We start from the raw sequence: 26,049 nt of genomic DNA on the forward strand, positions 1-26,049 counted from the left end.
TAACACGGTGAAATGCCATCTCTACTAAAAATACAAAAAATTAACCAGGCATGGTAGCACACGCCTGTAATCCCAGATACTTGGGAGGCTGAGGCAGGAGAATTGCTTGAACCTGGGAGGCAGAAGTTGCAGTCAGCCAAGATCGCACCACTGCACTCCAGCCTGGGCAACAGAGTGAGACTCTGTCTCAAAAAAAAAAAAGAAAGAAAGAAAGAAAGAAAAGAAAATGTGGCCTGAGGACAAGTAAAATAGAATGCATTTCATACAGGATGTTTGTCAAAATGAAATGAAAATAGTAAGATGATATTACAGACTCACACTGAGTTTTTATGCATGTAGTACACAGTGCCATCCCAGAGCAGGACTCTCAAGACATCATCTGTTTCCTTTATGGTCCTCAAATGAATCAGGCAATTCCGAATTGGTGGCAAGGGCTTGAATATTACCAAACCATGTTGACTCTGATCATCTATCTGTTAAGGTAAATTGGAGTCCAAGGAATAGAAAGCATTATGGGCCAGGCAATGCTGACAGGATGGTAGGGTACACAGCAATGGCAAGTAATAATCTCTCAGGGAACAATTCTCACACTCTCAAGGTCATTTCCCTATCTTCCTATCTAGGCACCCAGGCACCTTAGAAAGAAAGGAACCCAGAGGGAACTGAGACATCAGAGCTTTCTTTGTGGCTCTCTTTTCTGCATCTTGCTGTGTTAACAGAGCCCTTCCTGGTGCCCACCATCCCCCAAAAGCACCCAAGGAGTGCACGGAGAATGAAGAGCAGGGACAAGGTCAGACAGGAGAGGCCCGCTGGGAGACGCTGAATGCACAGAGTGGGTGGAGCGGAGTAAGAAAATGTACAGTCTCATTAGGAATGAGGTACCAATGATGGTGTCTCCAAATCCAGCAGACCTCTGGGCATAGTTCCAGGCCTGAATTAGGATTTTGTAGTCATTTTCAAGATAAAGCACTTGTCCTACATATCACTAGCTTTTACTTGAGTCACTTATGTCTGGATCTCATTAAAGTTCCTGGCCACTGCGCTCATTTTACCTTCTAAGCGCAAGTGAGAAACAGGAGCGGGTCAATGCTCACACCAACTGAGCACTTGAAATAAGAACTTGAACAGGACACAAGAAGCAGAGACTATGGGACACCAGCCTATGAAAATGTGTTGCAGCACATTTAAGCTGGAGGCATCAAAACTGGCATCTTCTACACAAATGCAGTTGTTCTCTCTACTGTTTAGAACCATAGAGCTTGAAGGCCCATCAGAGAGCATCTCATCTCACTTAACACCTTTCCTAAAGGCCACAGGAACAGTTCCATTAATGTGTGGCCAGCCCGACACCCAGGCTCTCCAATTTCCAATCCTGCACTCTTTTTACTGCTAATAATAGCTCTACTATTTGTGGTACCTATTATGTGCCAGAGACTTATTCTAAGTGCTTCACAGGTGTGGCTTTACTTAATCCTACAGCCACCCCCGTGATGCAGGTATGTATTACTGTTGCCATTTTCAGGTGAGGAATCTGATACCCAGCATGGATGAGTAACTTGCTCAATTCCAAAACTGACAAAAGGACTGAGCTTCCTACACTGAATCCACACACTCTCCTACACCTAAGATCCATGCTTATTCCCCACGACCGACCTTCTGCTTCCTTTACCCCAGGGACATATCTGTGGAAAAGACTGGCTACTTGGTGCTTCCTTTAGCCCCACTTCATCATGCAGTCAATTACTAAATCCTGATTGGTATCTGTGTTGCACACATAGACCATCAGAACACACAGTTTTAAATGTACTAATGCTCCGTGATCTCTCTAAAGTTGGGGGAAAAGGATAATAGCTTGTTTGTCCTCATTCTTTCTTAGATTCTTGTTTCTGGAAATGCTTTAAGCAATTTGATACCTGAAAGGAATCTCATTCTCTCCAATTTCAACACGTTTAGTTTTAGGTAAAAAACAAAAAATGTATAATCATGAAATAACAGAGGGAATGAGAAAACTGATATAGTAGTGAGCTGAATCTTTACTGGCTCTGATAAATTAACTACCAAATTGGCAATTGAACCCCATGCATGCCAGAAGCAGAAATGTGTGCGAAGCCACAGGCCAATTGTATCATACCCCTTGCAGTTACGAAAACTCTCATTGTTGGTAAACCACCAACCAGGGCTGCCTGAGGTTGTCTGTTGTCTTTTCCTTTTCTTTTTTTAATTTCTGGTACAACAAAGACCACTTTTTGAATGAATAAATCAATAAATTACTTTTTTTTTGTTTTTTTTCCTGCTGCACAGAACCTGAAGCGGGTAGCTGAGACCTGGATGGATGAATTTGCCGAGTACATTTACCAGCGGCGGCCGGAGTACAGGCATCTCTCCACGGGGGACATCTCTGCCCAGAAGGAGCTGCGCAAACAGCTCAAGTGCAAGGACTTCAAATGGTTCATGGCTGCTGTGGCCTGGGACGTGCCTAAATACTACCCTCCAGTGGAGCCCCCGCCTGCTGCCTGGGGGGAGGTGAGGAAAGGTTGCCTGAAACCTGCGCCTACCTGGGAGACTGTGTGCCTCCCCCATAGCCTCGGGTGGTGGGAGGGACTGCTAAAACCTTCACTTTTACCCTGCAACCAAGTAGCATTCATTTAAATCATCTGAAATACATGAATGTTCAACCTCTTTTTAGCAATTACTAGACTTAGCCTTCAGAGTTGATAGCCTAACCCAGAATTAGTGACCACTGTTGATTCCCCAGATGATTTTTTTTTTTTCGGGGGGGACGGAGTCTCGCTCTGTCTTCCAGCCTGGAGTGCAATGGCGTGATCTCAGCTCACTGCAACCTCCACCTCCCAGGTTCAAACGATTCTCCTACCCCAGCCTCCTGCGTAGCTGGAATTACAGGTGCACACCAGGACACTCAGCTTTGTATTTTTAGTAGAGCCGGGGTTTTGCCATATTGGCCAGGCCAGTCTCAAACTCCTGACCTCAGGTGATCCTCCTGCCTTGGCCTCCCGAAGTGTTTGGATTATAGGCATGAGGCACCATGCCCGACCATGAATTTTAAAAATATACCTAGAAAATATTTTTATTTGAGATTAGGGAAATCACCATCGGCTTTTGTAGAGAATTAATATATCTGTCATATAAGTGCGTAAATATGGGTACCTGATATACGTGATAAAAACCCTCTGTCTTGGTGCACAGCCTTGCTGCTATTGGTATATGCAAGTACAAGGCAGTGAGGGGGCTTGGCTATTTTCCCCTCCAGGCTGTGCTGTGCAGAATCATAAAGAAATGTATTTCTGTAATATACAGAACTGTGACACAAGCAGCCACATTGATTCTTTAAATAAGGACCAACCTTTCCACCTCTGAACACTTCTATTCAGTGGAAATAGAATGGAAAGAGCTGAATAGCCCCAGGTCCCAAATTTAAAGTATCTATCTTTTGGCATAGAAAAGACTATTGCACTGGGTTCGGTTCCATTCAATACTGTTACTATAGCCTTCCTCCATAGAATAGAGTGTACTAAAGCAGGACTAAAATTGGATAGGATGGATTTATCCTAGCCATTCAACCTGCTCTTAGCAGAGGATATCGGGGGAAATGCATCAAGGCTAAATGTTCACACCATCCCACTTCTCCAGTCTTTCAGAAATCAAGAGTTGATTGTCTCACATTGTGGAGGAGTACCATCAGTGTCCTTGGTTTTATAGTCTCTAAAAGAAGATGCCATTGCCTAGATGGTATCTGTGGCTGCAGAGCTCTGAGAAAAGGCTACCCCAGGACATGGTAGGAGAGGCCAGCGGACTCAGGCAGTGGTCCTGGGTGAGCTGTTCCAGATCCCTGTAGAGGATGTGTTCAAGTCACAGGTGCACTGCTTGTTGTGTTCAGAGGGTCACTCTTCATACCTGGGACACCCAGGATGAAGGAGACAGTCAATCCTGCCACTACACCCTCTAACTCCTCATGGTTTTTGCATGTGTATGTCGTCCTGACATTATCTGCTTAATTCAAGTTAGTAATTTGGTCTCATCCTTTGCATCTTAAACATTTTATTAAAACTTTCCTAGAATATTAGTAATATTAGCCTGCTTGTATTAATTTAACTGTCTACCACAGACTTAATTCATAGCAGTGGAAATTTGAAGTAGACAGGTATCAGAAAGAATTTTCTTATCCTAACATGTTGGAGGGCATGAGAAGTGAGTTCCTTCTACAGTTTTATATATAAACACACACACACACACACACACACACACACACACACACATATATATATGGTTCTGCTTGTCATCGTTCTATGATGATTCAAATGCTGTCCTGCCTAGTGACTAAGAAATACACTTGAGGAGCCCACAGTATCATTGTGTGATTCACTACAGAGCTAAAATCTCATCAATCTTTTATCTGCCTTATGTGGAAACATGAATTTTTCTTCCTACTGGTTACTATGTTCTCCAAACTGCAACTGGTCACATTTTTCCCACATTACCTGATTAAACCATAATCTGAATTTATATAGCACCTTTTCTAAATAGACTCACATCTTCCACTGAGGTTCTAGGAAAGGTACAACTTTCCAGGAATAATCAAAATCAGAACCATCTTAAGCCCAAGTAGGCTATGCCAGTGTGTTTGTATCTATTACCCTAGATTGCCTCATACTTTTACAACACTTGCCTTATCCCTGGAGACATTTGCATTCATTATTTCTGGCTTAAACAATCAGACGTTGAGAAGATTAGATTTTTTTATTTTTCCCCGAGACAAGGATTTGCTCTGTCACACAGGCTGCAGTGCAGTGGCATGATCATAGCTCACCGCAGCCTCAAACTCTTGGACTCAAGTGATCCTCCCACCTCAGCCTCATGAGTAACCCAGACTACACATTCATACCACCAGTCCCAGCTAATTTTTTAAATGTTTTGTAGAGACAAGGTCTCAATATGTTGCCCATGCTGATGTTGAACTCCTAGCCTCAAGTATTCCTCTTGCCTCAGCCTCCCCAAGTGATGGAATCGCAAGCATGAGCCACCACATCCAGCAACAGATTTTTTTTTTTCCTTTTTAACACAATGGCAAATTTCTTTTCCCCAAAGCCTCAGAACAGTAAACAAATAAAGGTCATATGTAAGTTTAGGAAGGAAGGAAATGGGGACATAATTTATGGGCCAGTTACATTCAGTTGTATTTGTTCGGTGAAGATGTGATGCATATCAAGAATGAAGACATAGAGGATGGGAGGAAGGCAAGAAGAAAGGAAATCAATAAAAGACAACAGTTTGCACTGTTAAATACTAGTTTTTAAAAGTATCTGATTCTCAAGCAGAGTAGATCTCTGAGAGTATAAGTGAAACATGTACATTTAATGCAGGAGGCAAGTGAAGGATTTGAAATGCAGCTTAATCTAAATGAAATGATGAAAAAAGATTATTTTCTAATTGTAGGTGGGTAATAATATTTTTAAGAGTGGATAGACCAGGCACGGTGGCTCACGCCTGTAATCCTAGCACTTTGGGAGGCCGAGGCGGGTGGATCACCTGAGGTCAGGAGTTCAAGACCAGCCTAGCCAACATGGTGAAACCCTGTCTCTAATGCAAATACAAAAATTAGCTGGGCATGGTGGCATGTGCCTGTAATCCCAGCTACTCTGGAGGCTGAGGTAGGAGAATCACTTGAACCAGGGAGGTGGAGGTTGCAGTGACCCGAGACCTGAGATCACACCACTGCACTCCATCCTGGGTGACAGAGTGAGACTCTGTCTCAACAACAACATTAAAAAAGATTAAAAAAAATTTTTTTTTTTTTTTTTTTTTTTTTTTTTGAGACGGAGTCTTGCTCTGTCGCTCCGGGCCTGTGAGGCAGTGTGGCCGGATCTCAGCTCACTGCAAGCTCCCCCTCCAGGTTAACGCCATTCTCCTGCCTCAGCTCCGGGAGTAGCTTGGGGACTACAGGCGCCCGCCACCGTCTCCCGGCTAGTTTTTTGTATTTTTTAGTAGAGACGGGGGTTTCCCACCGTGTTATGCCGAGGATGGTCTCGATCTCCTACCTGTCATGATGCTCGCCCGTCTCGGGCCTGCCCAAGTGGCTGGATTACAGGCTTGAGGCCACCGGAGCCGGCCTAAAAAAGATAAAAGAGAGATTTTTAAAATCAGATATATGTGTCGACCAACTTAATCTCTGACAAAAAAGTACTTTCAAAATGTTGACACATGCAATTTCTTTTGCCTTTCAGAAGGTTTCTTAAAATAAACTTTTATTTTGGAATAATTTTAAATTTACAGAAACATTGCAAAGATAGTGCAGGAAGTTCACATATACCCTTCACTCAGCTTCTTCTAATGTTAACATTTTATATTTACTACATAACTGTGGTATATTTAATCAAGCTAAGTAATTAACAGTATAATACTATTAACTGAACAGGACTTTATTCAGATTTCACTAGTTTTTTTTACTAATGTTCTTTTTCTGTTCCAGGATTCAATCTCATATATGAGAGAGCTTTTTAGTTTCCTATAAACTTTAAATTAATTGTTAGAATGGGCAAAGTTCCTAAATAAATGTAATAAGTCAATTATTGTTGTAGTGAGAAAGCGAAAAGGGGAATGCAGATTCAGTGGTTCTTTTCAAGCAATTATGGGAAGGAACCACAAACCTCCAGCAATGTAAACACAAGATTCCTTTATGGGAGATCTGGGCCAAGAAGCAGGGCAACTCACCGCTTTATGCACTTGTACTTGGAACAGTTTTCCACCTGCTTGTCTGTGCCAGCCTGATTCTGGGTAAACAATGACGTGCTGAGGCAATTTTTGGCTCTGGTACTTGGAACTCAGCTTGTAAAGGATATGTTACAGACCATAAACAGCCTATAAACCGCCACTCATTTCCCTGACAAATTCAGCTGGATTACTGCACTTGTCTCCTGGCTCATCTCCCTGCTTCTGCCTGCCCCGCTTCGGTTTATTCTCAACACAGTCCACTTAAAACCAGCCGGAGATGAGGCCACCCCTCCTCCATCCAAGCTTTCACTGGCTGCAATCTACCGCTAGGTAAAAATGAAAGTCCTTACCTATAAGATTGTAAACAATCTGACCCCTGTTGTTTCCTCTCCACCCTCCTCTCTGACTCCTCACCCCCTGGCTTCCTCCTCTCAGGGCCCACTGGCCTCGTCACCAGTCTTCACACAGGCCAGGTCAGTCTGACCTCAGCACCTTAGCGTTTACTATTCCTACAGCTTAGAATCCTTCAGTCTCAGAAATCATATGGCTCCCGCCCTTACTTCCTTCTGGTCCTCACTCAAAAATTCATCTTCTCAGTAAGGTCTTCCCTAGTCAGCCTATCTAAAATTGCAACAACACCCACACACATCCACATGCATACTTACACACTCCCTACTCCCTTTCCTCCTTTATTTTTCTCCCTAGCATCCATCACTATGTAACAAGCCATGCAATTTATTTTTTTATCATGTTTCTCATCTATCTCTCCCACTAGAAAGTAAATTCTGTGACACAAGGATTCTGTTGGTTTGTTGTGTTGCTACTGCTCTTTTGCAGAAAGACATAGTGTCTAGCATATAGTAGGTGCTCCATAAATATTTGTTGAATGAATGAAAGATGAATGAATGGGGGATCCTGGCTCCCTGTTGTCCCACCTGCCATTCACTGCTTTGCCCACACACCTGTATGTGTGCAGCCTTCTCAGGGCACACTAGGCACTCACTCCCTCCACAGCCATACAAAGTCCACTTCTTTGGAAAGCTCAGCCAGAAAGGCAGTTTGAGTAATGACTCTCAGGTAACTGATTCTCAGGAACGGTTGTGTCTATGGTCCATTTGATAGTTAAACAAGTTACAAAATATTCTGTTCTGACGTCCTATGAGGAAGAAGGAGAAATTCCAAAAGTTAAAAGCCTCTGTTCAGCAGTTTCCAAACTCTGCCTACCAGCTTCCTACTTAAAAGGCAGAAGAGATTACAGTCACATCTGATAGAGCAGTACTCTCCAGAAGTCATTCCATCCTCTGGTAGGCAAGGAGAGTGGGTAGAGTGGGGAGGTGATGAGTCCCAGAGAGAATAAATAGGATTCTGAACCATGGAATAAATTGAACAGCCCTCAGTGCTGTTCAAATAGAAGCAATGTGCTTTCCCCCATGCTATGTTGGATAGGGTAAGAACAGGTTTAAAGTGGAAAACTATTCTTAAACCACTCACATATGGAGTGTCTCTTTTTGTGTCAAGATGCTAAATGAAAGAAACTGAATTTCCTATTATTTTCCCCTTCTCCTCCTTAGAATTCATGAATTTCCTAAAGTCATTTAGAGTGCTCCTTTATAGTCTAAAAAGAAGAGTTCTTCAGAATTCTAAATATCATGTGTAAGAAGGAATAAAAGATGTAAAATAGACAAACATGTCTTTTCCAACCAGTGCCATAAATTCTTTTAAGAAGTGTCTGCTTACTGTCCTCAATGTGCCAATCTGGGCACATCCATTTGTCACCTTGCGACTGTGCAAACTTTTTAAAAAATCTTTATTTTAAAAATTCATGTCAATACCGAACTACCTAGGCTGTTTATTTGAATTCCTTCCTCAAGATTAATGTCACCCTGAATTGTGGAACATTCACAAAGACAGGCACCCTAAATAATTCCAGTTCTCCTCTGCTGCAGGCTGCTGTTCTTAACTTCTTTTCACCTGCTTGCTGCTGCTTCTTCTAATGTTCTCGCAGTGCACAAGGCTTTTCAGGTTTTTCCCTATCAGCTTACACAAAAGGAAGTTCAACATTAGGAGGTGCATTATCTCAAAGACCGTCTGAGGATGTGATGCTGTCTCTTTCCAAGAAATTCTGTATGAGTGCTGCTGATGTGTGATGCAGGAGTAAAAAGCAGGCGCTTTCTGCATAACGAGTGAGGCTCCCTCGCATTCTTTTGGGAGAGCCAAAACCAGCTTTCCTGAATTCCCCTGCAATCTAGTCTCACAACCAGGAAAGCTGCAAAGTGAGATTGTCCTGCTATTTCCCTGGAAACTATGCAGGGAACTGTCTCTGTCCTTTAGGTGCTATATCACATCAACCCAGATCTTTAAATTAAGCACTTATTCAGAGATGATTTATCGTTCAGACTGTATTAGACTCGACTTGATCTGTCATTTATTTTCTCAGGCAGAGGGAGTGCTGGTACACTATGCTAAGTCATCTCTCTGGGGCTCAAAAACAAGGTTGGGAAAAATGTAAGAACACATAAAGTAGTGCATTATCCTCTCGAATATTTCTGTGCTTTCTGAGTTTTCAACATTGAGAGAGGGCTATGAAGACAAACTTAAAAGTGTCCTATAATAAACACAATTTGGCTGGGTGCGGTGGCTCACGCCTGTAATCCCAGCACTTTGGGAGGCCGATGCGGGGAGATCACAAGGTCAGGAAATCGAGACCATCCTGTGAATGGTGAAACCCCGTCTCTACTAAAAATACAAAAGATCAGCCGGGCGTGGCGGCGGGCGCCTGTAGTCCCAGCTACTCCGGAGACTGAAGCAGGAGAATGGCGTGAACCTGGGAGGCGGAGTTTGCAGTGAGCCGAGATCATGCGGCTACACTCCAGCCTGGGCGACAGAGCGAGACTCCGTCTCAAAATAAATAAATAAATAAATAAATAACCGCAATTTTAATTCCACATTCCCAGATGAGCAAATTGGACATCTTAGTGCCCCAACAGTGGCAATTTAACTCAAGTCATAACAGAATCAAAGGTGCTTCAGAGCTAACCAATATTTTTTTTCTTCTCCTATATGGCATATAAAAATTTGGCAAACAAAACATTCTGTCTTATCTTTCTGTTTATTTTATAAACATATGTATTTGTATTTGATACATGTTTACACACATAAATATGTACTTTTCTGGATTCATGTGACAGGAGTCAATGACATTTTAAGTGTATGTTAGCCTACTCATAAATGCATCTTAGTATTTAATTTTCAATGAAAATTTATGCCTTTCTAATTCCAAGAATGACACTAAATTAATAGAATTTAAATAGAATTAATAAAATTAATCTTTGCCAAAATAAATCAGTTGGGAGAATGTTAGACTGAAAAAGTAAGAGAATTGAATAGAATTCACTCAACTATCATAGCAAAATTTCTAATCCACAACCTTAGAAAGTTAGCATAGATGGAACAATTCAATATAATTTTTCCAGTCTTGGACATAGGAATACCTCCACCCTACCAAGGGGTGACAAAGTGACCTGCTGGCTTCTGTGATAACTAAGAGTGGCCTCTACAGTGGTAATTGCCCTCAACTTGCCTTAAAAATCCAGTAACCATCCACAGGCTGGGGGACAAGAATAGCACAGCCAATAAAAAAGGGGAGGGGGGGGTCCTGGGGGCCTTGGGGGAAAATTTTTAAAAAAGGGGGGTTAATTTTTTTTTTTTTTTTTTTTTTTTTTTTTGAGATGGAGTCTTGCTCTGTCACCCAGGCTGGAGTGCAGTGGCATGATCTCTGCTTACTGCAACCTCTGTCTCCCAGGTTCAAGTGACTCTCCTGCCTCAGCTTCCCGAGTAGCTGGGATTGCAGGCGTGCACCACCATGACCAGCTAATTTTTGTATTTTCAGTAGAGACGGACTTTCACCATGTTGGCCAGGCTGGTCTTGAACTGACCTCATGTGATCCACCTGCCTCAGCCTCCCAAAGTGCTGGGATTACAGGAGTGAGCCACCGCACTCAGCCCAGGGAGTCAATTCTAAGACTAACGCCAATATGCATTATTGGGTTTGAACTTTGATTTTAATGATCTGCAGGCAGGCAGCAGTTTAAACTTGAGAGCCAATATTCCTCTAAGTGTCCTTGCAATGTATTGAGCCGCTGTGCTAGCAGCAGGCCATCGTGGCCACTGCTCCAAGCTCTGAGAAGTGTGGTGACTGTGCTGCTAAAAGGTAAGTTGTCTCTTACATTCCCAAGAGAGACATTTTTAGCAACCTGAAGGTCATCAGTCAGTCTTAGATTTTTGTAAGCAACCTGAAACATAGCTACGTCTGTCGTGGTTTGGGAGGTGGGAAAATAAGCACTCCGGTGCTCCCCGTTAGCCTCCGTGGCTAAATTCTTTCTCCATGTTTCATTTTGTCACAATTACCTCTGTGCTTTTGATCCACTTGATTGCATTTCCTCCTATTGACTTTAGGAGATGCAGGAATTAACGTTTACCTTATATTTCCAAAGTTCTCTGTTTGTCTAATTGGTAACCTAGTTGTATTTTGCTCGGCCTTCACTTACATCTTGCCTTAGACCTTTTCCTTCTTATAGAGCTTGCATGGCTCTTTGTTGAGATTTTATTGCCCAATCTAAATGATGCCTGGCCAATTTCTGGAAAGGATGGCCTATTGTAAACTATTCTAAAGAGAAACTAAAATAACAAGATAATCTCAGGAGGAGCTTAATTTTCTATACCAATCTCTTAGCCCAGGAAGGCACAAATCTGCTTTTTCAGTCTTGTTTTAGACTCTAGTCTCCAGATACATAACATATACCATTCAAACTCTTTGCCTCAGCTTTTTTTTTTTTTTTTTTTTTTCTTGGTCAGCTCTCGCATACATAGCAAATACAGAAGTCTTCCATTATCCATGGTCTCACCTTCTGCACTTTTGGCCAACTATATTATGAGGTCCCAACTATTATATTATAGGATTTCATGATATTATATTATTTTGGAACAGAGAGAGAGAGACCACATTCACATAACTTTATTATAGTATATTCCTATAATTGGTGTATTTTATTATTGTTGGTGTTAATCTCTTACTGTGCCTAATTTATAAAGTAAACTTTAACATAGGTGCATATGCATAAGAGAAAACATGGTATCTGTAGGATTTGGTACTATCTGTGCTTTTAAGTGTCACTGGGGGTTTGGAACATATCCTCCAAGAATAACGGGGGACCACTGTAGTTTTGTTTTGAATTTCAATACTCAAGTACTTCCCTGCTGTTGAAAATGATGGAATGATGCCAGAAATAGAAAAGCCACATTTTCTACCATATTCTTTATTTAGAATATATTGGCATTTCTGATGCTAAAAGCATGGCAACTGCATGATTTTGTTTAATCGTCAAGACCAGACAGAACATTGAGGCTAGCAAAAGAAGGAAACAAGCAACATGGACATGATCTTACATAAAACTGATGACAAGAAATCCCTCAAGTACTACAGAACATGGGTTAGTGTCACCAAAACACCAGACAGCAGCAGATCCAGTGTGGGGCTAGGAGAGATGAAGAATTGGTAGAAAAGAAAAAGGGGAGTACTGCTACTTCTCCAAGAAGAGTACTCAGAAATCAGTAACAAGCATTCACTCCCAAAAGGAGAAGAGCCTTTCCAGAACAGGAATGAAGGCAATCAAATCTGCACCTTACCAGTGGAATTCAAAGACCCAGTCACAGGCTCCAAGCTGAATCCAATGCAAAGAGATCATAGGGAACCAGTAATGTAAACCATGCTAATGCAGAGTTACCCTGCATATATCTGAGAAATACTCCAAAATACTACCTTCTGGAAAGACAGAGACTCATCCTCTCCCCTCCTCCCCCTATAAAAAAAAAAAAAGAAATCTGCTGTGAATTCAATCTGAAATACAACACTGAGGAAGCCAGCAAGACAAAAGCTTCCAAACCAGAGAAGGAGGTGTCTAAGATAGATCTCAGAAAGTATAGAATGACAAACACATTCAAAGGTAACAATACTACTTTGAAAGGAAAGACCTTTAGAACTCCAGACAACACAGAGTTAGAACAGGAAGTTTTTGTGAACCAGGCTGAGCCCTAAGAGACAGAGAAGTGTCCCTATAAAAAGGCCATATTTTTTAATACTTCACAGTGACAACAGAGAAGAGAGCCCTATACAGGAATCTTCCTCTAATAATCCAAGAAAATTATCTCATTTATATATGAGATCATTCATACATGGAAAATAACAGCAGTTTACAATAAAAGCCCATACTGAGATCCAACAAAGATAAAGATAAGAATGAATCAAATATAGTTCCAACACATAAAAATATGCTACAAAAGTGGCTATAAATAAGATGAAAACTACAACATAAGATTTCAAAATGAGCTAAAACAATCTTAAAACTAATCAAAGCTTGAAAGAACCATACAAATCAGAATTAGAACTGCTCAGAAATAAGATGGCTAGAACGATAGGAACCATCATTTTACGGAAAGAGAACTGAGAAAACTCAGGGATGAACTAGAAAAGAAAGAAACAGTATTTCAGAAATGAAGGGTATATTAGAAATAAAAAGGCAATGAGAGACCATGGAAGGCACAGAAAGAGAAATTGAGGCTGGAAGGGAAAATGAAGCTTATAAAACAGACAAAAGAAAAGAGAACAAAAGAATTTGTCAAATGATTTGGAGCAATAAGTGAAGGAGACTCAACATAAAATTTCCAAAAGAAGGAAGCCCTCTGAGAACAAAAAACAACTAATATATAAAACTATAATTCAAGGAAACCTTTTCAAAATAAAAGATTTTAATCTATGTATTAAAAGGACCATCTGGGAAATCCAACTTAGAACCATCAACACTGAAACACTTTGTAATAAAACGGTTGTATTGTTAAAACAAGAAAAAAAAATTGTGCGTCCAAGCAAAGAATGAATCAGACTTTGAAGTATAAACATTTTGTACCAGAAGACAATGAAGCAGTATTGTAAAGCTGCTCAAGAAAGGAAAATATAAGCCAAAGATTTTATATCCAACCAAACTATCCCTCAAGTATGAAGGTGGGTGCTATGATTTGGATTTGTCGCCTGGAGTTCATGTTTTGGAAACGTAATTGTCAATGCAAAAATGTTGAACAGTAGGATCTTTGAGAGGTGATTAGGTCATGAAGGCAAAGCCCTCATGAATGCATTGATGCTATTACCACAGGAGTAGGTCATTGTGGGAGTGAGCTTCTAATAAAAGAGTGAGTTTGGCTCCCTTCCCTCTTTCTCTCACCCCCATAGGATGATGCAGCAAGAAGGGCCTCACTAGATGCAGCCCCTCAGTCTTGGACTTCCCAGTCTCCACAACCATGAGCCAAATAAATTTGTTTGCTAAAAATTATAGTCTGTGATATTCTGTTATGGCCACACAAAACAGACTAAGACACAAGGCCATCAAAAAGCCGTTATAAATATTCAAGGACTGGGATTATTTTTACCAAAAGCCTTTCTGAGCAATCTGCTGGAGAAGAAGCATTAGAAAATCAAGAGCTCCTTGAAGAAGCTCATTGTAGGGTCTAGTAGAAACTGGCCACAGGATGGAGGGATATATAAATTATATATAATCTGGCAATGTAGAAATAATACAAGTAACAAGTGGGGAAAGTGAGTGGAAAGCAGAATACATTTGCTGATTGTTGCATAGGCATTAACTAGGAGTAAAACAGTATCATCTGTGTTTAGACACTGGGGAGGATGGAAGAAAGCAGTAATAGTTATAGCCAACTTTAGTATTGCTTAGAGAAAGATAGAGTTAGGCACTAATTTAAAAAGAGAAGTTTCAACTATTGTAAGTAATATTAGTGTAAAGGCAACAAGTGGAACAAAAACACAAACAGTATTAAATACTAAAGATTGGAAAGAGAAAACAGGCCATGTGGGGAAAGACCTTCTAGATAACAGTAAATTATGTAATAAATCACTATGTCAGAGCTGAGATCAAACATATAAATCCGCTGAAAGAAAGATTCAGACTAAAAAGGCAAATCTCTCTGCTGTATATGAGACATACCTAAGTCAAAATGATACAGAAAGATTAAAAATTAAAGAATATGAATAAATATGCCAGGCAAATTTAAGTAATAAGAAAGCAGGGTTTGAGATCTTGATAGGAAGCAAGGTAGAATACAGGGAGAAAAAAAGTTAAAAAGTTAAAAGAGGCTGAGAAAGACATTATAATATCAAAGACTGCAATTCGTGGAAAACAACTTACATAAGGCAGAAACTGCTGAAAATCTAAGGAGAAACAGAAAGACGCATACCAATAATAGAAACTTAACATACCTCTCTTGATCCAAGAATCAATAAGTGGACCAAAATGAATAAGGATGTATAGAACCTAAACCATGTCATCAATAATGTAGATCTAATATACCTATCTAACTCCAAAGGTTTTTTGGAATTTACTTTCAAGTGCACAAATTTAAAAGTACGTTAATATTATAAACAAATAAGATTTTGAACATGTATAAAAGATATCTAAACCTAAAATTAAAGAAACAAATATCCTACAATCTTAAACTTGAATTAGAAATTTCAATGTCAGCTACTTTCTGAAAATAGCCACATTCTAGCTTTGTCCACTGAAAAAGTCTAGAAATAACTTCAATCCAATCAGTGAGCACACCTAGCTCTCAATTGTGGTCTCTAAACAGAATTGTCCACTAAATAGAACTAAGGATTCATGAAGAAATAGCTGATTCTAGTTGTGGGGCCGGAAAGGTAGATGGTGGCTGAGACAGTCTGTTACTCTAGAAAGCAGAAAGGGAAGAAAGCTTTCAAAGGCTGGTGGAGGTCATGTCAAAAGAACATGGGAGTCAGCTAGAAGGGGATCCCACTTGCCATAGATGAGACAATATGAACATCAAAAAAGTGACCTCATTAATTAAAACAAATTGAATACACAAAATGTTGTAAATTTAAAACGATATTTTTTAAAAGGGGGTTAGGAGAGAAAGAGAAATAAAATAAAAGTCACTGGGCACCAATGGCAGTTGCTTCAGCACCAAATCATGACTCTAGAAATTGACATTTAAAAGGAAAACAAGCATTTGTCTTGCTTTTCTGATACAATGTGCGTTTTGGGATGTCCAAAGAGCCCTATAGTTGAGGGACTTTATACAGATGCTCAGATAATAAATTCAAAAGGAAAGAATGTTCTAAATCAACATTGTGCAATTCCTGATGCAATAACTGATTAAAGAAATGGTCCTCATTAGATAATAAAACCTTAGATGAAGTATTGATGATAAGCTTCACAATAAAATTATCAAGTTACCATCAACTAAACCCACTGATCAATTTTAGCATCACTGAATCATACACATTCTGGTATGATATGATGCAACGCGAAAGCATTTTAGACAAGCCAGGAAGTCAAGAACCACGCCTAAAATATCCTTTTTATAAAACCAAAAGAACATCTAACTGAATTTAATCAAGTCTTTAACTTCAGTCTACAGGAAATTCAGAAGTTGAGGGAAACTTGAATAGCACCTCAAGCCAAATCTAGAATGTAGGAATCTAATTTAGTCAATAAGTCCATGGCAGAGAGAAAAGAGGAGACAGGAAGAACTGTTCTAGATTACAATATATGAAGCTGAAGTACGATAAAATGAAACCTGTTTAAATCATCAATATTATATATTCTATGATTTCATATAACTGTACATTCTACTAGTTCAGTTAATCATAGAATAAGCGAAAAGAGATATTTTAGACAACCAGAGGAATGTAAATATGCAGCAGATCCTGGATGGTATTAAGTATTAAGTAATTATTATTAATTTGTGGATATGTAAGAAAATGATTTTTTCTCTCTCTTTCTCTCTTTGTCTACCACTTCCACTCTTTCTCTCTCCCTCTGTCTCTTTTTCATTTTGAAAAGCTTACTAAAGTATTAGGGGTGAAAGGACATGCTGCATGGTATTGACTTCAAAACCCTCCAGTAAAACAGAGAGAGATTGGGAAATGTATAGATGAAGAAGTATGTAAAATGCTGATGGTGTTCAAAGTTCAACTGACTCATAAAAATTTTCATAATAAATGTATTTTTTAAATGCAATGCCTTTGAAGGTATGTGGGAACATAATAACTATAAGAAAGACAAAGCATACATGTTTTTGGTGATATTGTAGGTAGTTAGGTATCAGTATTTTTATTGTACTTATGCCCTAGAGCTAAAATAATTCTATTGAAACCCATCACCATATCCTGTCATGTTGAAATGGCATACTGCCACAATAACATAATATTTCATTCAAAGTGTATATTTACAATATTTATTTGTTCTATCTTAGGACTGGTGTGAAAAAACATGAGACAAGATGCTGTATAATATATGAGCAGATGGCACCTTTCTGTCTACCTCTCTTCCTCTTTCTGTGTCTCTCTCCCCCATTTCTCAAGGTTGGAGCACTGGTTATTAGTTACATAGAGTACTTTCCTCTTTCTCAACAATAAATACAATAACTCTAGAAATTATACTACAATTAGTAAAATTTGTGGAATAATTTATGTTTTCAAAATGCTTACTGTAATTAGTTTAATTCTCAAAACGTATATGAAACATATGAGCCAATTATTCATCATTTAACTTGATAGCAGCCAAGGCCACACTGGTGTCACGGGATCCTTGGGGTGTTGCTTTGCCAGCCAGAAGCCTCTGTGGCCAGTGGTATCTTTGCCAGAGTTTTTACTCGGATCCACTGGGCTCATTCCCCCCACTCAGACTGGCAGGCTGCACTCGGTTCATGCCACCAGCCTGAGTCCCATGCCACCAGCCTGAGTCCCATGCCTGCCAAGGGCAAGCCAGGTGCAGAGTGGTGAGGGGTATGTGAGTGAGCACAAGGTCTGGTCACTGTGTAAAGCCAGGCATGCCAGCTGTAGCAGGGCAGGCAGCTCCAAGCACCAACACAGACTCTGGCTCCCTGCGAGGCTGCAGCTGCACCAGGCACACTGCAACCAGCTTCTACTGTGACCACCAGGGAACACAGTGATGCTCGGAAACCTGGAGACACCAGGAACCACAGAGCCCCAAAGAGGGTGTCACAGCCCTGGCTTGGGGAGCTCCTATGTCTGGGTTCCCCAAAGGACTGCAGCTCTTCCCTCTCTTCTCTCTTTCTGGTTGCCCCCAACGTGGCAAGCAGGGAATGGATATGTGTTTCAACAATTTGTGTTACAGCTCTTTTAGTCCCACCATTTGGCAGGTCCTGAGTTTTTGTCCTGCATCCAGGAAGAATGAGGTGTGTGGACAACTGCAGGGTGAGCAAGGTGAAGAGCTGCTTTATTGAGCAACTGTACAGCTCTCAGGACACCCAAAGTGAGTAGCTCCTATCTGCAGGCAGGTCATCTCATTGAGTTTGCAGCTCTTAGTGGAGAGGATACCCAGAGTGGGTAGTTTCTATCTGTAGGCAGGTCGTCCCGTCAAGTCGAGGAGACCAGAATTGGGTAGCTCCTTCCCACAGCTGGTAGTCCCCACATCTCTCCGAGTCTGGCTGAGTCTGGGGGTTTTTATGGACATCAGAGGAAGTGCATGCTGATTGGTCCATGGGAGGCCATGGGTGGGCCCAGAAATGGCACTAAATGGCACCATAAGTTTTCATTCTGGTCCGCTGAACTGACAACCTGGCCACCAGACTTCAAGGGGTCCCTGGTTTGAAGGTGGGGCTTCACCAGGGACCTGTCCCTACTACCCAGAAGCCTGTCTCCTGCGGTCATCCACAGTGCCCAGATTGTTTGTTCTGAGAGACACCTGCAGGCACATGCTGAGCCACCCTCAGCCACTCGCCTCAGCCCCCCTTCCATGCTCATCAGCGAGGGGGCTAAGGGAGGAGGGGTCTGGCGTGTCAGTGCCATCCTGAGCACACACACACCCAGCCAGGTCACAGCCACCCAGGCTCAGTCTCAACTTTGCTTTGAAATCTGAGTGGACAACAGAATCGGGGAGAAGCCAGACAGCAGGAGCAGGCACTTCTGAGCCTGCAGGGTTGGGGTCGGGGGTGGCTTCCCAGGCCCCTAAGAGTGCAGGGACGCAAGGGTCCACAGCTACAACTGGGTGGCTGCAGCTGCGCCAGGGAGGTTGGGGCTCCGCCCAGTTAACCCGGAAGCGTGCAGCGCTCCAACCTGTTCCTGGCTCCCACCAGATCCCTGGAGTGCCCACCCCCTGCCACACCTCCCCATGGTAGCCAGCGCCTTGACAGCCACTGCTCCAGGAGGACCACCACTGCCATCACTGGTATTTTAAAAGGAGAGAGAAAATTAAAAAGAATTGCTATTGAACCAGGTTGAGGAGATCGTAAATACCACAACCAAAATTACTGTGTAGCAATCTAAGTTAGTCATTAAAAGATCAAAATAATCAGTCATTTTCTGGTATAAAAATTTCTATTTAGAGGAAGTTAAGTAGCTAAAGCTCATAAAATAGATTTTAAAATTATGAAATTATTTAAAACTCTAAAACATAGAAGTCACATACCTGCAAGATTTAAGCATGTGTCTAAGGCAGGGCTTCTGAAATTCACATAAGCATGTCCCTGCAGGGGTAGTCAGCTGCATGCCCAGAAGTACAGTACGTGGGCCACAGGAAACCACAGCATCTCTTTCCAGAACATCAACTGTACTTAAAGATTAGTAGGCAAAAAACATCATATGAAAATAACATTGACACAAAATAGATCAATTACAGAATGGAATGCACACTTTATAACATTTTTAAAATAGAAAAAAATACTTCAGGAAAATGTTGTACTTCAATCTAAGATTGCTGACTCCCCAGACACCTGTCCACCATTTCTGATTTCAGGCTGGTTCACACAGAAAGGTTTGAGAGACAGCAGCCTAAAAAAAAGGCTCGATGCATGAAACTGACTCTCCTCTTAGAAGACGTAGAAACACTCTTTTACAGCCTTCACAATGATAAGGTCCCCAGGATTGATTGTCACCAACTAAAATGCACAAGAGGCTGAGATCAACACCAAAATATCCACTATTAATAGACAATGAAAACTAATACAAGTGTCACAATGCTCAGAAATCCAGGTGTGAGTAAAATCAGTGCATTTGGTCTCAGAAAGCTATGTAGACATCAAATGTTCATTGGAAACCTCTTTATTGATTTTGCATGAGAAATTACTGTCAAACAGAATAGAAAAACATGAAATCCATATCATCAGCACATTCGCTCCATGTAAGCAGATTACACAGGAGTCAAAAAGTTGTTTGATGAACATGGAATCAGAGCAAAGACGAAGAGGCTGTTTCACATTGTCAGGGAGGCCAGTGGGTTTGTTTGCCAGAAAGAACACTCTGGGTCTACTGGCGAAAGCATCCTACCTTCAGCTTCATCCTTCCATTGAGGCTAGGAATATTTGAGTCAGTGGTTATCCTGAGTAGCATTTGAGAGGCACTGCCAAAATTTACTTCTTGGTCACCTTTTTCTGTCCTTCCATAACTGAACAACTCCTCACTGACACATTCTTTCTCTTGTCTAAGCCAGGATACTGAGTGGGTCATTGTGGAGTTTTGCTTTTCCTTCACGTAGTTGTTGGCTGTTGTGAGACCTCAGTTTTTGTCTTCTCAGTTTAAAAGAATGTAAACGAGAGACACAAAGCAAAGAAGATGCAGCATAGAGCAATTTGTTATAAAGGAAAAAGAGTATTTGGAAAGTTCGGTGCAGAATACACTGCACACTCTGAGAGAGATTGGAATCAGGGCGGGCTGCTGGTAAGGATGCGACAGCAAAGATTGGCACTAGAGAGACTCCCTCTATGGAAGCCTTACATGATGATTCATAAGTGGGTGGGAAGAGGTGTTACTAGGAAGCATGTTCTGGATGGTCCTCTGGGTGCACATGTGCAGTAGCTGTACCTGCTTGTTCATACATCACATGTCTCATTAGCATCTTAACTCTCCACCTGTGTGTTTGGCTTTTTTTTTTTTTTGTTTCGTGGCGCATTCTCACTCTGTTGCCAGGCTGGAGTGCAATGAATGGCGTGATCACAGCTCACTGTAGCCTCTGCCTCCCAGGTCCAAGTGATTGTCCTGCCTCAGCCTCCCGAGTAAGAGCAAATTCGCAATTAATACCCTTATATTAGTAAGCTACCCCATTTCAGAGCATAAAATGAGCAAATAAAATTCCATATTGAAATAACTTCTAAGTTAACATTTGAGATATTTAGCACAATGCTAAATATTCATTGGCTTTCCTCATTCTTTAATTCTACAAACTTATATTGAGCTCATTCTGCCACAAATAAGGCACAACATGCAATGTTGTGGCAAATACAACGATAAATAGAAAATGATCACTGTTCTCAACTCCTCACAGATTAGCACACATCCTCAGTTCCATTGAAGTCCCAGGCATCTCTGTTTAAATTTCAGCTCCAACATTTACTGGATGAATATGTTAGAATCAGGCAAGTCACTTTAATCTCTCTTAGTTTCCTCAGCAGTAAAATGAGGATAGCAGTCCCTGTACTATAGAGTTTGTTGAGGATTAATTGTAAATAATTCGTGCAAAGCTCTTACCTCAATGTCTGCTATGTGACGAGTAATCAACGTAAGTCACCTGTTAGTTTTGGCAGTGGTTTTGGTACTAATAGTGGGTGGTGGTAGTACAAATATTTGCACATCCAAATTAATGGTTAACAGTAATTGGAGTGTTGGGGTTTTTTAATGGCCCCTGGCCATATCAAAGCCAAATGAATGCCGAATTACCCAAAGATTCAAGTATGTCAAAATTATTGCTAATGAAAACTTAAAGTACCCCATATCTAAAAGAGAAATACATTGAATTCCCTTCCATGGCAAAGTAAGAGTGAGCAAATATTCTCTCTTGAAGAAAATTGTTCTTTCCTTCCCTAAAGGTCCAATTTACCAGAAAATATTCTGGACAGAAGTTGTAAGCTACGTAAAATAAGAAAACTGAATATGGAAAAATAAATTGTTTTCAATATTGTCAGGCTTCATTGTGACGTTCTGAGTAAAGAGTTCAAGTTCGTATCTAGAGTATACCTTAATTAAACTGAGTAGAGCAACGCAAGAGCCTCCTCCTTTTCAAATACTATTTCCTCTTCCTGGTCCTCTCTCTCCAAGTGAACTATAAAATTACGTATGGAATTTAAAAGCAGATTGGTTTTGTATCTTCCAGCTCATTCAAATATTCTCCTGGCTTTAGGAGCCCTTTGAATTGCCCTGCTTGGTTCTTAAACGCTGGTTGACACCTACCACTGGAAAGCTTGGCTGTTAACTACTTGAACCATACTTTGAAAAACCAGTCTTGGTTACTTTCTCAAGAAGGCAGCATGGATTGAAAGGGACAATCTCAGATGAAGCAGGAATAGAGGGGTAAAATAAAAGCAAGAATGCTTCCCACTTTCTAATGTCCTGTCCTCCCTGCAATTAGAAGTAATCCCCGTCCTTTTGGGAATTTCCAGTTGTTATCTCCCCTAAGACAATTATGCACCATCATGGAAAAACAGATAATGCTATATGTCTTTGTAACTTTTCTCCTTATGTATAAAATGAGGGTAAAACACCTCATCGGTGTGAGATAAAGTCAGCTCTAAATACACACTGAGAAAATTGCATTTACTCAGAGGCCATACTGAGTACATCTCCACTTCTTTCACCTCACAGAAAAGGAATTAGGTCCTGTCTTATGTGATCTGCTAGTCCCCATCAGACCCTACAACTTGGTTTCTTCTCTTGCACAGATTTACAGAAAGCAAAAGCAACTGTCCCAATCACTAAGTAGGCACTGTATGATATTTTTGTATTATATATAGACGTAACTTTAAATTTGCCATTTTAATCAGTGGCATACGAGTACGGTGACATTAACATGCATTCACACTGTTGTACAACTAGCACCACTATCCATCTCCAGAATTTTTTTTTATCATCACAGCCTGAAACTTGAGAGCCATCTTTATTAGTCACCTCTGGCTGCTATAACACAGTGCCACATAGTGGGTGGCTTGTAAACAACATACCTTTATTTTCTCACTGCTCCTGGAGGCTGGAATTCTGAGGTCAGGATACTAGCATGGTCAGGTCAGGTTCTGGTGAGGGCTCTCTTCCCGGCTTGGAGACAGCCACCTCCTCTCTGTGTGTTCATATGGTTGCACATGTGCTGGGCTTGGTGGGTGAGGGGAAAAGACTTATCTTCTTTCCTCTTGTTGTTAAGCCAGTTTTATCAGATTAGGGCCCCATCCTTATGACCTCATTTAGCTTAATCACCTCCTAAAAGCCCTGTCTTCAAATACAATTACACTGACGTCTAGGGCTTCAACATATAAATTGGCAGGGGGAAGAAAGGGGCACAATTCAGTCCATTACACCATTAAACAATAACTTCCTATTCACCCTTCCCCCAGTTCCTAGTAAATTCCATTCTACTTCTGTTTTTATCGATTTGACTGTTTCAGGTACCTCATATAAGTAGAATCATACAATATATTTCCTTTAGAGACTGGCTTATTTCGCTTGGCATAATGTCTTCATACAATATCCATGTCGTTGTATGTATCAGAACTTGGTTTCTTTTTAAGGCTGAGTAATATTCCATTGAATTTATATACCACATTTTCTTTATGCATCCATCTGTCAATGGACACCTGGGTTGTTTCCACCTTTAGGCTATGGTTAATAATGCTGCTGTGTACATAGGCATACAAATATCTGTTCAGGCCGGGCGCGGTGGCTCAAGCCTGTAATCCCAGCACTTTGGGAGGCTGAGACGGGCGGATCACAAGGTCAGGAGATCGAGACCATCCTGGCTAACCTGGTGAAACCCCGTCTCTACTAAAAAATACAAAAAACTAGCCGGGTGAGGTGGCAGGCGCCTGTAGTCCCAGCTACTCGGGAGGCTGAGGCAGGAGAATGGCGTAAACCCGGGAGGCAGAGCTTGCAGTGAGCTGAGATCTGGCCACTGCACTCCAGCCTGGGCGACAGAGTGAGACTCCGTCTCAAGAAAAAAAAAAAATATATCTGTTCAAGCCCTTGCTATAAATTCTTTTGGGTATACACTTAGTAGTGGAATTGCTGCATCATATGGTAATTCTGGGTTTAGCTTTTTGAGGAACCGTTAAACTTTTCTTCCGTAGCAGCCACACCATTTGGCATTCCTACCAACAGTGCACAAGAGTTCCAATTTGTCCACATACTTACCAACACTTGTAGTTTTCCGTTGTTGAGTTTTTTTAATAGCCATCCTAATGAATGTGAAGTGGTATGTTATTGTGGTGTTAATTTGCATTTCCTTAATAACTAATGATGTTAAACATCTTTCCATGTGTTTATTCAACATTTGTATTTATTCTTTGGAAAGAGGTCTATTCAAGTCTTTTGCCTCTTTCTATTGGTCTATATGTCTGTCTTGATGCAAGTACCATACTGCTTTAATTACTGTAGCATTATAGAAAGCTTAGAAATCAGGAAGTGTGACTCTTTCAACTTTGTTCTTCTTTTTCAAGATTGTTTTGGTTATTTAGGATCCCTCGAGATTCCACAGGAATTTAAGGATAAATTTGTATATTTCTTTAAAAAATCATTGAGATATTGATAGGACTTACATTAAATCCATAGAATGCTTTGAGTAGTATGAACATCTTAACAATATTAAGTGTTTTGATCCAAGAACACAGGACATCTTTCCATTTACTTATGCCTTCTTCAATTTCTTTCTGCATGAATATTTTAGCCAAATGTTTCCACAAACTCACTGCCCTTCTGCCCAGGCAGGTCCCAAATGCAGCTCTGCAGGCTTCCCAGGTTCCTCAGAGCCCTCCCTCTGCTCTGTCCATGACACAATCACCATGGGACATCTCACACCAGAATAAAGCCAAGGAGCTAAACTAGAGGGAGGAACTCTGCCCTTAACATGATACTTGGCTTTATTGTCACTGGCCAAGCTTCTTTGTTTATTTGTGTGAGTCAGCTTCATATTTCCTCTAGAATTAAGACTGCTATCAAAATGGGCCCTGACCTGTTAGCCAGCAGCCAGTCTATACACAAGACAATGGTTCTCATGACTGAATGTCAGAAGAGATGCTGAAGTCTACAATTAGAAATTGTGGGGTTGTCACAAGCTTTTGAGGCCCCAAGACAAGGGGTTGGAATCCCAGGTTTACTACTGACTTACTATAAATTACCTATGCATTGTCTAGCAGGTTGAATGGGAGCCCACAAAAAGATATGTCACATCCTATTTTCAAGAACATATGAATGTGACTTTTTTTGGAAAAACAAAGAAAAGATTTCTTCAGATGGAATGAAAAGATAATACATAAAAAAATTTTTTCCAAAAATAATTATCTGAGATGAGATCATCCTGGATTTCCTAAATGAGGTCTAAATCCAATGACAAGAATCTTTGTAAGTAGCCAGGCACAGAGGGTCAACTATCACATGTTCTCACTCATAAGTAGGTGCTAAAAAGTGTATACACATGGATATAGAGAGTGCGATAATAGACAATGGAGACTCAGAAGGGTGAAAGGGTGGGAGGGAGGTGGATGATGAGAAATTAGTTAATGGGTATAATGTACTTTATCTGGGTAATGGATTCCCCAAAAGCCCTGACTTGACCACTACACAATCTATGCATGTAACAAATTGCACATGAACTCCATAAATTTATACATTTTTTTTTTTTTAAAGAATCCTTGCAAGAGACATTCAGGGAAGGCAGAGATTGCATAAGCAGCCACAAGCCAAGGAATGCTGGCAGCCACCAGAGGCAAAGAACGTAATCTCCCCTAGACCTTCTGGAGGAAGCACAGCCCTGCCAACACCTTGATTTCAGACTTCTGGCCTCCAAAACTATGAGATAATAAATTTCCAGTCACCAAGTTTGTGATCTTTTGTTATAGCAGCCACAGGAAACTAAGACACCTTGTTTCCTCATTCAAAATATGAATAACGGACAGGTGTGGTGGCTCAAACCTGTAATCCCAGCATTTTGGGAGGCCAAGGCAGGCAGATCATTTGAGGTCAGGAGTTTGAGACCAGCCTGGCCAACATGGTGAAACCTCATCTCTACAAAAAAAAATACAAAAATTAGCCGGGTGTGGTGACACACACCTGTAATCCTAGCTACTCTGGAGGCTGAGGCAGAAGAGTCACTTGAACCTAGGAGGCAGAGGTTGCAGTGAGCCAAGACTAGGCCATTGCACTCCAGCCTGGACAACAAGTGCAAAACTCTGTCTCAAAAAATAAATATATATGAATAATAATAGTACCTACTTCTAGAGTTGTTGTGATGGTTAAATAAAATAATA

General features: G+C 40.9%; 1 protein-coding gene across 1 annotated transcript in view; it reads left to right on the top strand.

The window, feature by feature from the left end:
• Positions 1–26,049, top strand: part of GALNTL6 (polypeptide N-acetylgalactosaminyltransferase like 6) — a 237,746-nt gene that overhangs the window by 152,987 nt on the left and 58,710 nt on the right. Inside the window, exon 5 of the mRNA XM_017847605.1 lies at positions 2,302–2,523. Within this exon, the coding sequence (XP_017703094.1) occupies positions 2,302–2,523 (222 nt within the window). The remainder of the gene's footprint in view (positions 1–2,301; positions 2,524–26,049) is intronic.

This window comes from Rhinopithecus bieti, unplaced genomic scaffold (genome assembly GCF_001698545.2).
Source record: "Rhinopithecus bieti isolate Rb0 unplaced genomic scaffold, ASM169854v2 scaffold_29254, whole genome shotgun sequence".
Classification (NCBI taxonomy): Eukaryota; Metazoa; Chordata; class Mammalia; order Primates; family Cercopithecidae; genus Rhinopithecus; species Rhinopithecus bieti.